The 13,237-nt window shown below is 37.9% G+C and overlaps 1 protein-coding gene across 2 annotated transcripts in view; it reads right to left on the minus strand.

The window, feature by feature from the left end:
* LOC129764681 (uncharacterized) overlaps window positions 1–13,237 on the minus strand; it is a 96,539-nt gene that overhangs the window by 70,983 nt on the left and 12,319 nt on the right. For both annotated transcript variants that reach the window (XM_055764028.1, XM_055764029.1), the window contains exon 2: window positions 4,484–4,597. In XM_055764028.1, coding sequence (XP_055620003.1) covers window positions 4,484–4,585 — 102 coding nt within the window. In that variant the 5' untranslated portion in view covers window positions 4,586–4,597. The remainder of the gene's footprint in view (window positions 1–4,483; window positions 4,598–13,237) is intronic.

A 13,237-nucleotide genomic window follows, 5' to 3' on the forward strand; every position in this document is an offset into this window, starting at 1 on the left:
AAACGGCAGCTGGTAGCAGAAAAAAAAGTTTGTTCTGTATACAATCTGCTTTGGTGGCAAATCCAGAACAAGGCGGCATCGAGGGCGTTCGAAATGGTTTTTTTCAAAACCACGAGTATAAAAAATTTTCTAAATTGGAACCATTCCATAAAACAAGGCGCTTATCAGGGCCATTAAACCTTTCAAAAAAGAGTTTACGAAATACAGTTCAATGCTTTCTAAAATAATATCCAAAATAATAATAAAACACAAATTGATTTTTTCATAATTTGTTTGCCAGGATCTGATGAGTATGTGAATTTGGCAGTTGTTCTGAGCTTATTGATAGTTGGGGACTTTCCTGATTATTCAATTTTCACCAATTCTTAAATTGTTTCCAGATTGAAAGTACAGTAATTTACAATTAGTTCGACATTTAGCTAATTGGACGGACATGTAATGCGACATATTTAGTTGGACATTTTTGTAAACATAGAAATCCAAATTATGACCCCACATTGAAAGTCGACACTGTACCACTGTCATCGTAAATGTTCAATTACAGGTTAAAATCGCCTCCAATGCGACACTGAATGGCTCCGGCACGTCGCATTGAATGTAATTTACTGTACAACATGTCACAAAGCTGGATGGAATAAAAAATTCCAACTGTGAAAGCTGTGGCGAGTGGCAACAAATCGCTAAACAGGAAGGTTTAGCCGAACAAGATGGGGATATCGAGTGATAACAAAACAATAAACTCTTTAGATTGAAGATAATTTTGTGATCCTGAAAAGGACCCTTTTTAGCCTGCATGTGAATCCAACGAGCGAACAAATCGTAATGAATGTATTTTTCTTCTTCTTCTTCTTTGTTTTTAAGAGGCTTTAAACTTTGCAGTTCATTCGCCTCTAGATGTATTTTTTTGCCATCGCTGCCTTTTAACGCTCATTCGTTCGTCTCGTTGGACGCGCCCCTTTGGCTGAGTCTGCCGATTTGTCTCTATCCTGTGAGTGTGTACCGTTAGTGTATAAAACGCGTGGATCCCAAAAAAATATATCATTTTCTTTCAAACCGTAAACCAGTGTGGTTGTACGGCATCGTTTAAAATCGCATCGCATCAACAGATTGGTGCCGGAGCACCAGTATACCTAATAGCGGTTATAGAATGTTGGCCGCCGGAGTGCTCGAGTTGGCTTGCAAAGCTGCTCACGACAATAAGAAAACCCGCCTGCAGAACAGAGCCCATTTGGTTCGGTGGCATTAACTAGTTTCAGCGAGTGGCAAACGCAATCGCAAAACGGCAGCAGGTAGAAGAAAGAAAAAGTTTGTTTATACAGACTGCTTTGGTGGCAAAACCAGCCACCGTAAAACACGGCGCTTTTCAGGGCCATTAAACCATTCAAAGAAGAGTTATTAGAAGTTTTTCACAATACCAATGCATTGTAAAGTGACATAATATGACATATAATAAAAACTGATTTTTTTTGTTTATGCTTGTTCTTGAACTTATTGGTGGTTGGGGTTTTTTAAATTGATCATTCAGTTTTCACAAACCCATGTATGGTTTCCGAATTAAAAGTGGCTTCAAATTACAACACATTGTATGCAGGATGGCATTAACGAATTTTCTCGGTAGCAAGAACTGCTTTCTTTAGTTGATAACTGATGTTGAAAATTGACTGACGTTACATCTGCATTGCATAGAGAAATAACTAAGGAGCAACACGATGAGCTATGTATTTCCTGCTGCTCTGTTCTTATTTTAAAGGACTTTAATCCGAAGGTCATCCGTCCCTGTATTTACTGTTGGTTTTTCAGAACGCTTATAGCTCGTCTATTTCTCGACAGATCGTAGAGTTCGTCTCAGTTCAACCTCAGTTCTTTTTCATTTTTATTTACTTTGTTTGCGGAGACTACACATCTTACAATTCATTCGTCTCCGAAACCACAGCTTAAGGTACGGTAATGTGCTCAATAGTAAAATATATGATAGTGAATGAGCTGATGACCACCTGTGCATTCCCTATCACAGCCATCATTTTGATTGTACGATATGTGTATACGCCGAAAGATGCCCGACATTGAACATTTAATAAGTACAAAGCCTTCAGAAAAAAATCAAGAATCAAGTTTGTAAAAAAAAACGCAAAAACACAACACCAAAGGTTCTTTTCAGAACCCCCAACATGTTCATAAAGAGTAAACAGTAAACTAATCCATTTTTCAGGTAGATAGGTAGGAATTCACGTAGGAGAAGAAAATAGAACAATATATTTAAAATATATATTTAGCAAAAGCTGTCCCCTTTGTATAGTCCTACGTCACTCCGGTTATGTCACCGACATTACCCACCCGTCTTGTTGATCCAAAAACTTGTTTCAATAGTCTTAAAATTGCTTTCAAAACAGGCTATTGAAATCACCAATCGGTATATAAGCGAGCGTCGCTCGGAAATCCACTCAGTTCTAATTGAACAGCGATTGGAGCATGTTGTCGCTGTTGTGGTGAAGCTCTTCGTTTATCATGAAAGCGCGGATGAACGGTGTCAACAAGAGCCTGTTTGTGCACCCTAGGCCAGAAGGGAATCCATCGGGAGGAGAGTGATGCCACAAACGGTTCTCCGGGAAGACATCGCTACATACACATACACGCGCGGAATTCTTTCCGTTTGGATGCCATTCAGCATCGAGAAAGTTCCGGAAAGATCTAATCATTGCTGGAAAATAATCTGCCAGTTCCTCTGGGAATTTAAAAATACATTATTTGAAAGAGTTTATTTGAATGTTTTCTATCCATGTAACACTGTGACCAAATACATTTGGTTTTGTGATTTTTCAATCAATCGCAATTAGCAGGATATCTTCTGAAGATTATTCTTCCCCATCAGTAGGATATTTCCGTATCCAATATTGTATGCGCCCGCAATCGATTATTGCTCAGTCGCCGAAAGTTCCGAGCTCAGAGAGTTCATTCCCCTCTAGTTTGCCTTCCATGTTGCCATCGTAAACCACACCTTCTCTCGATTCAATCACACACAAAAAGCATACTCAAGCGATATTCTGGTGGTGAGACACATTCATTTTTCGTGAGGACATCGACAAGACAACATCGTTGCCTAACGTGCTGGAGGAGGTGGCGGCGAAGGATCGACACATACACGCGCAGAATTCGTTCCGTTTGGATGCCATTCAGCATTGAGAAAGTTCCGGAAAGATCTAATCATTGCTGGAAAATAATCTGCCAGTTCCTCTGGGAATTTAAAAATACATTCATGTGAAAGAGTTTATTTGAATGTTTTCTATCCATGTAACACTGTGACCAAATACATTTGGTTTTGTGATTTTTCAATCAATCGCAATTAACAGGATATCTTCTGAAGATTATTCTTCCCCATCAGTAGGATATTTCCGTATCCAATATTGTATGCGCCCGCAATCGATTATTGCTCAGTCGCCGAAAGTTCCGAGCTCAGAGAGTTCATTCCCCTCTAGTTTGCCTTCCATATTGCCATCGTAAACCACACCTTCTCTCGATTCAATCACACACAAAAAGCATACTCAAGCGATATTCTGGTGGTGAGACACATTCATTTTTCGTGAGGACATCGACAAGACAACATCGTTGCCTAACGTGCTGGAGGAGGTGGCGGCGAAGGATCCACACATACACGCGCAGAATTCGTTCCGTTTGGATGCCATTCAACATTGAGAAAGTTCCGGAAAGATCTAATCATTGCTGGAAAATAATCTGCCAGTTCCTCTGGGAATTCAAAAATACATTCATGTGAAAGAGTTTATTTGAATGTTTTCTATCCATGTAACACTGTGACCAAATATTTTTCAATCAAGTACTATTAACAGGTGGTTATCGAATTAGTATTAACCACTGGTGGGCTTCCAGTATCGAGGAAAATGTGGAAATATCTAATCGTTGCTGGAAAATAATCTGCCAGTTCCCCTTGGAATTGAAAATTACATTCAAGCGAAAGAGTTTATTTTAATGTTTTCTATCCATAAAATATCCATATAATACATTTGGGTTTGTGATTTGTCAATCAAGTACAGTTAGCAGGTTAGCTTCTGAAGATTATTCTTCAGAACAAGGTTTTTCGTATCCTATATTGGATGCATAAAACCTTGTGCCTCCAACGTAACGCTCTCGTTTTCGAAGTCCCCCAAATATTCATTTATTCATTCATTCAGAATGGATTTAGATTCAACTTCAAACAAATGATCTCTAAATCAACGATAATCCTACGTCACCCTTGCGGTTGTACCATAGATATAACCCACTTCCTGTTTTTTTTTCGGCCAATGTGTCTCAAAATTCAAAGAAATACGTCAAATTTAAGTCGAAGAAATTTTTATGATAAAACATTTTTAATGAGCGATAGACTTCCAGAAAATGTTGTTGAAAAACTATAGATTTTTTTTTTATGCAACTAGCAATTAATTAACCCAAAACTACTTGTAAACTTATAAAATGAATATCTAAAGCTTACCTTCATTGCGTGCGGAAAATATTTCTCTAACACTTTAAGGACGTCTTGCAATTCATCCTCCTTCGCCAGTATGAAGTTTCTACCTTCTGGAATTAATTCCATTGTGAAATAAATCTGCAAAAAAGTATACACATTATACACAAAAAAGTATACACATATATGGAAAGTGTGGTGAGATGGATATTGGGGGTAAGATGAACACATGATTGATTGAATTATATTTTGATTTTCATATTTGTGTTAATTAGAACTTTTTATATATTCAACAATATTTGAACCACCCAATTGGACAATTGGACAAAAGTGAAAAAGGAAGAGCAAATGGATTTTTTTTCTATTATGGTATAATATCAAAAATTAATTCAAAGGTGGTTATATTCCGGTATGTATTTTTAAATTATTTAAAAAATTGTACTGTTGGGTAAAACAGTAGATGGGTCTGGGCCTATGGGGCACGGATGGAATCTTGACATAAGCCTGTGATTGTGTGTAGCAATTGCATTTGAATTATGTTTTTCATTGTTCAAAATCTATTTTTTTTCTCTTTTGATCAAATGGATGCCTTAAAAAACCGTTTCCTGTATGAACTTGTATCCTTTAAACGGGTTAGATGAGATAACGTGATAGAATCCGGAACTACATTCTTTTTAAAAATCTACACAAAAATATAAAAGCCATTACCACCCTTTTCTTCTGTTTATTCAATTATGCAGGAGAAGACAAGGAGTCAACATTTATCATTTTTAAACACAAGTCTTAATAGTTAACATCTACATGAATATATGCCTAAGTCAAATAAATCTTTGACTACATAAATATATTATAGATCAAAATTGCATTGTTCGTAGGAGGTTGCAATAACATTATAGCCAGGTGATGTAATAGGCTGTCAAAAAAGTCCTGCAGTATTTTTTTTTGAATTTTCATTTGTTCAGAAAATTAGTTACAATCATCTGTTTTAAGTCAAATATGCGCCATTTTGTTCGATGAGTTGTTCCCAACGAGATGCCAACTTCATAATACCCCTGTTATAGAAGCTCGCTTCCTTATTGGCAAAAAACTCGGATAGCCAATTTTCACAGGCCTCTTTTGTGGCTAACTTCTGACTACCTAGCTCGTTCGCCATGGACAAAAACAGGTGGTAGTCACTTGGTGCAAGGTCCGGACTATACGGCGGATGCAAAAGAACCTCCCATCCGAGCTCCCGGAGTTTCTGGCGCGTCACCAAAGAAGTGTGTGGCCTGGCGTTGTCCTGATGGAAGACAATGCGGCCTCTGTTTATCAAAGATTGCCTCTTCTTCATGAGTGCTACCTTCAAGCGGTCCAGTTGTTGGCAGTACAGGTCCGAATTGTCCGAATTGAGCGTTTTCCATAGGGAAGCAGCTCATAATAGATTATTCCTTGACAATCCCACCAAACACACAGCCTGGCCGTTAATGAGGGCTTGGTCACCGCCTGAGCCGCTTCAGCGGGCTTAGACCACGACCGTTTGCGCTTCACGTTGTCGTAAGTGACCCACTTTTCATCGCCAGTCACCATCCGCTCCAGAAACGGGTAGATTTTGTTGCGATTCAGCAGCGATTCACATGCGTCGATACGGTCAAAGATGTTTTTTTGCGTCAACGTGTGTGGCACCCATACATCGAGCTTCTTTGTGAATCCAAGCTTCTTCAAATGGTTAATAACGGTTTGATGACTTATCCCCAGCTCTTGGCCGATGCTACGGCTGCTACTATGCCGGTCTTTCTCGGCTAATTCAGCGATTTTGTCGCAATTTTCGACGACAGGCCTTCCGGAGCGTGGTTCATCTTCGACGACCTCTACACCAGAACGAAAACGTTGAAACCATCGTTGTGCGGTGGAAATGGAAACTGTATCGGGTCCATAAACTGCACAAATTTTATTGGCAGCTTGAGATGCATTTTTGCCTTTGTCATAGTAGTACTGTAAAATATGTCGGATTTTCTCTTTATTTTGCTCCATATTTGCGACACTATAACTCACGAACGACTTAACCAAACAAAACACTGTCAAGGACTATATTATAGCGCGCAAAAATACCTTTCCAACAAGCTATAGTATGACTCGATACAATGAATACAACTAGAACTACGCGCTTACAACGACACCTCGCGGAAATACCGCAGGACTTTTTTGACAGCCTAATATATTGAGGCCATGACTGCTCTTTCGGGAAGTTCGTGTAGCTGCTGTAGTGAATTGATCTCATTCGGTGCTAAGTTCTGTTTATGTATAGGAAAGGGAAAGGAGTATGAACATGTGAATTCGAGGAAGTGAAGCGGGTTTCTTAGGAATAAAGGGTGTGTCACATCAAATTGCATCACGGAAAAAACGCTGTAGAAATTTATTTTTTAGGAATTATATCTTCAGCTTTCGCTTATAATCAGATAAGAGTGTATAGATCACGTTGGCCATGCTTCACTGTCAATTTTTCGTAAATTTGGAAAAATGTCGTCGAACGAAAAAGAGCGTCGTGAATTAATTCTGTGCACTCATTTCGAGAATCCGGAGTTGTCACATCGGGACATCGGTAAGATGCTGGTAATCGTCCAATCCACGGTCAGCAGAGTACTAAAAATATACTGCGAGAACCTAACCATCGACCGGAAGGTGAGAACGGCAAAAATGGATGCTCCGTCAGTGAAAAAGATCACAAGCGCGTAGTTAAGCAGTTCAGACGTGATCCGAGAAATTCGGTCCAGGATGTCGCCAATAAGCTGAATTTGTCAAGTTCATTCGTCCAGCGGACCAAGCAGCGGGAGGGCCTGCGTACATACAAGGTTCAGAATGCTCCAAACCGCGACGAAAGGCAAAACATGGTGGGGAAGACGCGAGCCCGGAAGCTGTACACCGAAATGCTGACGAAGCCGCATTGCCTGGTAATGGACGACGAAACCTACGTCAAAGCGGACTTTCGTCAGCTGCCGGGCCTGTTGTTCTTCTCCGCAGAGGACAAATTCAGCGTTCCGGAGGAGATTCGCAAGCAGAAACTATCCAAGTTTGCCAAAAAGTACATGGTGTGGCAAGCGATCTGCTCTTGCGGAAAGCGGAGCGCCCCCTTCGTGATGACCGGTACGGTAAACGGGCAGGTTTACCTTAAGGAGTGCCTACAGAAGCGCTTACTACCACTATTGAAGCAGCACGAGGGCCCGACCATCTTCTGGCCGGATCTCGCTTCGTGCCACTATTCAAAGGACGTGTTGGAGTGGTACGAAGCCAACGGGGTCACCTTCGTGCCAAAGGAAATGAACCCGCCCAACGCGCCGGAGCTTCGCCCAATAGAGAAATATTGGGCGATTATGAAGCAGACCCTCCGGTAGAACCCAAAAGTTGTCAAATCGGAGGCAGACTTCAAGAGAAAATGGATTTCTGTTCAAAAAAAACTACAACCTGACGTTGTACAGAACCTTATGGACGGGGTAAAGAGGAAGGTGCGAGCATACGGGCTTGGGCTCGAAGTATGAATAAAAAGAAAATGCCAAAAGTTGTTTAATAGTTTTTATTTTACTGTCTAAAATTTTCAAAAGGATCGGTCTACTGGGCGAATTTCTACAGCGTTTTTTCCGTGATGCAATTTGATGTGACACACCCTTTATATATATGGGGAGCATAATATTAAGATCGCGAGTACTCAAGCTATCATAATCTGATATGCGTGAGTATACTCTTTGTACTTCTAAATCAGCAGCCAGTTAAATTCATCAATTGCATTTTTTACGTAACCAAACAACATGCTCGATATTATGACGTCCTAGACCTCAATTACATAAATTGGTGGTTACAAGACCAACACGATAAAAACGTGAATTGGGCATGAATTAATTCGGCAACATACAATACAATACACCCAGGTTTTTTTTTGAGCGGGGGATACGTACTGCGTAGGAAAAACGCGTTAATTGGAAAATCCGCGTAAAAAAAACCGCGTTAATTGAAAAAACCACGCAAAAAAAAACCGCGTAAAAAAACCTGGGTGTAACTGATAAATGCCTGTTATTGGTAAATAGAGAATAATTCATTATACGCATCAACTCACATTGTTAGCTAACACCCGAATTTAGGCAAAAATATTGCTCATTGCGCCGGGGAGGAAAGCGGGGAGGTTAGTGCAATTGAAAGAAAACATACCCATTTTAATCTTGACGATTGTTAACTTTTGACATAGGACTATGTCTTTGATTTCTATATAAAGGGGTCACTCTACGAAAAATGTAATGATTTATTCAGAGTTTTCAAACGCATATTACTCAAAACCATTATTGCGGCATTTGTTGTGTTGTATACCATTAGATAGGAAATTTCTCATTTTTTTTTCTTAAGACATAAACAGTGAATATAGTAAACAAAGTTAAGCGAATAGTTATATAGTTAAGCAGTGAATATAGTAAACAAAGTTGCTGTTAGTCCAGTAAAAAATCGCATTTGGTTGAACAAACACTCATATCTCGTTCCACTTCGGCATCTTTTATCTGATACGCACCATCCAACGACTGTTTACTATCCTTCTGTTATCATCGCTCGGTAAACACTGGTGGAATGAACAAACAATACCCAACAACCAAACAAAACGGCCCTTTTCAGGGCCACCATGTCATTATCAAAGAGTTTAACATAATCTTTCAAACATATCCAAAATCAACAGAAAGCCTAACGGAATCCTACGTCAACTATGCGGTCGTGTCTAGGACACAACCCTCCTGTGAGTTTTTTTTACTATATTCCCTGTTCATGTTTTAAGCAAAAAAAATGCTGGATAAACTTCCTGTCTAATGGTATATAACACAACATATGTCGCAATAACGATTTTGAGTAATATGCGTTTCAAACTTCCTCATGAATCGTTACATTTTTTTCGTAGAGTGATCCCCCTATATAGAAATCAAAGACATAGTCCTATGTCAAAAGGATAATTGGAATAAGATGGACAGTGAAGACTCTTTATTTCATTCCTAAGGAATGCCTCGGGTCCTTGAGTGAAAATCAAATTACCAAATGTGAACTACACACCAGCTTCCATGTGCAATATCACTTCTAGGTGGATTAATTTGTGTTTTTCAACATTTAACGGACATTCCAAATGATACCTTGGTTGAATCAAATTTTTCCTCTCGTCAATCGTCAATGCTTCGTACTTTACATTGAATTAACCCTTTCACGTACAACATCGAGTCTCACTTAACCCATATCCTGTGGACCATCAACCTCCACACACAACGCAGCTACATTCATCATCTCACAGGTGCATGCCATGCTGCTGTACGACCAATAACGGTTGCTCGAGTTTTCACCACCACTGACGCATTCTTCGGATGAAGATTTAGTTCATACTGGTTTACTTGAAATAATTATTTATTGTCAAAATTTCAATAGAATGCGTAGTGCGGCGAAAATGAAACAAATATATAAAACAGTCGATGCTTGCCTGTACAATGTAATACTGGCCACTGAAACCAGTTGGAACGACACAGTGAAAAGTGAAGAATTATTTGGTAGCACTTTTAACGTGTTTAGGTGTGATTGGGATTTGTCATTGTGTGATAAAAAATGGGGGGGGGGGTTGTAATCATGACTGTAAATGCCTTGTTAAACGCAGTTCGTATTCCCAGTGAACAGCATAAAGAATTTGATGATGTATGGGTTAAAGTATGTATAAATGGCCAAACACATGTTTTTGTATCTATCTATTTCCCTCCTAATTTTGCCAAAAAACATTCTTATGAGAAATTTTTAAATATTGCAGAGTCATTTATTGATTAACTCGACCCTAATATTAAAATCCATATTTACGAGGACTTCAATCAAAATACAATTGATTTCATTGTAGACGAGGAGAACGAATCAATCTTACTCCCGATTGTAGGCGAAAATGAGACATTGCAACTTATTTTCGATTAAACAAGCCAACTAGGTCTTTGGCAAATCAATCCTATTTCAAATGAACTAAATTGTTTCCTAGACTTGTTGTTTACTAATTTCACAGAAGATTTCCATGTTTCGAAAGCTGAATGTCCTCTTTGGAAAAATGAAAAATTCCACACCGCTATAGAATACTCTTTATTTATCGATAGCACAAGTACACGCCCCGCCGATTGGTCATTTCTACTTAAATATGAAGGAACATACACAAAGCTGTTGAAATTTTTGATGGTGATCTGTATAGAATCATAAGCGAACATGTTCCAACAAGAAAAAAAAACTTAATACAAATTCAAAAACACCAGTATGGTTCACTCGTGATTTTAAAAATCTCAAAAACAAAAACCAAAAAGCTCATAAAAGATACAAAGCCAGCGAAACTTTGGATAATTTAATCATATACAAAGATATTTGTAAAAACCTTGATGCGAAAATATCACTAGAATATGAAAGGTATATTACAAGGATAGAAAATAATATTAAATTCGATCCTAAGAAATTTTTTAATTCTGCCAGTGATAAGATGAAATCTAATAATTTTCCATCAAGTATGAAATTTGGAGAATACGTTGGATCAAATGATAGTAATATTAGTAATCAATTCGCCCGTTTTTTCCAAGGTAACTACACAACAAATAACGTGGTTCGAGATTACGATTATTTTTCGTTTTTACCCGAGTGTGCAAACTCGGTCTCAATTAATAATATTACCGCTAATGAACTTCTTATCGCGCTGGAGGGTCTAGATTCGTCTAAAGGTCCCGGGCCAGATGGTATCCCTCCAATGTTGTTGAAAAAGTTGGCATCGGCTTTCGTTCATCTTTTGTCCTTGCTTTTCAATTTATCGCTAAAATTGGCAATATTTCCTTTTGTCTGGAAAAAATCATTCCTACTACCCATATTCAAATCGGGTAACCGTTCTGACATAAATAACTATCGTGGCATCGTCATATTATCTTGTATTCCCAAATTATTTGAATCTATTGTCAATACTAAAATGTTTAATTAGTTAAAACATTATATTTCACCGAATCAACATGGTTTTTATAAAGGAAGATCCACTGCCACAAATCTGTTAGAATTTGTATCTTATTCTCTTGCGGTAATGGATAGAGGCAACGTTGTCGAGACTCTTTATACAGACTTCAGCAAGGCTAAAGGAAGTAACCAGATGTAGTGACCTTGTGATTTTCCAACAAGAAGTAGATGTTTTCTTCGAATGGTGCGCGAAAAGTCTTTTAGATATTAATGTGAAAAAATGTAATATTATATCGTATACTCGAAAACATAAGACTTATGACTTCATATGTTCTCTAGGATTTGAAACTGTAGAGAGATGCGTCAAAATTGGAGATTTAGGTATAATTCTTGATTCGAAACTCACTTTTGGCGAACATTACAATTCAATGATCAATAATGCAAATAGTTTCATAAAAAGATTTAGTTACAATTTCAGTGATCCATACACAATAAAAACATTGTATATAAGTTTTGAAAAATCTATTTTAGAATATTGCAGTGTTGTATGGGCACCCTATTAAGAACTGCACTCCAATCTAATAGAATCAGTACAAAAACAATTTTTATTATTTGCCCTGAGAAAGCTAGGCTGGACAACATCTCCCCTTCCCCCATATGAAGCTCGTTGTATGTTAATAAATATTGAAACACTTGAGAAACGCAGAGAAAATGCCATAATTTCATGTTTAATTGACTTAGTTTCACACAGGATTAGCTCTGAAAACTTACTTGAAAATCTAAATTTTTATGCACCAACACGAGCCTTGCAAGCACGAAATTTGTTCAAACCAACTTCATTTCGAACTTTATATGCTATGAATGGTCCACTTAATAGAATGATGTGAACGTACAATAAGTACAGTAATGTAATTGATGTGACAATGACGAAGAAATTATTGAAAAAGTCATTGACTGAAATCATTGTATTCGTGAATTACAGTTTTGTCATATATGTTTGCTGCGTTGCAGTTCGTAATTTATTATTAATACTAAAGACATGATACCTCTTATAATTGATTTTCATAAAGATAGCTATAAAAAGTATATTGTAGTTGTAATGTAATGTATGTAATTTGTTGTCTACTATAGTTTGACGAAATAAAGAAATGAAGAAATGATTGTGCCATAACGTACAACATTGAGTCTCTCTTGTGGTGCGCTTTCATATCACAAGCTTTTAAGACGCTCAGCAGAGAAGTGAAATTACTCGATGCGTGACCCATCGAAGTGTTCGCATTTGGTGTGCTTTTTCGAAATTAAATCGTACGAGAAGGTGTTAACGAAACCAGCATTTTCTTTTATCATTAAATTTTAAAGCCAAGTTTGTTTTATGCTTATGTTCATTGTATTCACTTTTTGTAATTTATATCCTGTATATAGGTGGGTAATTTATATCCTGTGATAGGTGGGGGCGAATCTGTTTGAGAGTGATCTCATGAAAATAATCGTTTCTGTATTGTATACTGAATTGCAATTTAGATTAGTTGAATTTTAGAGTGTATTCGAACACCTATCAAATAAGTATATTATATAGACACTTCAGATCCAAACTTCTATCCAAACTAGTGAGTGGGCATCACCTGTGGTTGTAGTTGTGAAGACAAACAATATTAAAAGATTAGTAATTGACTACAAAGTTTCTATTAACACGGTCATTATACCGAATGCCTATTCATTGCCAGTTGCTCAGGATATTGACGTGGGACTACGTCTAACCGGAGTATATGGGGGGTAAAATGAAAACCTAAACACGGAACATGCAGGATAAAATGAAAGATTCCGAATGCTTATAACTCG

Source organism: Toxorhynchites rutilus, chromosome 2 (genome assembly GCF_029784135.1).
Source record: "Toxorhynchites rutilus septentrionalis strain SRP chromosome 2, ASM2978413v1, whole genome shotgun sequence".
In the NCBI taxonomy this organism is placed as follows: Eukaryota; Metazoa; Arthropoda; class Insecta; order Diptera; family Culicidae; genus Toxorhynchites; species Toxorhynchites rutilus.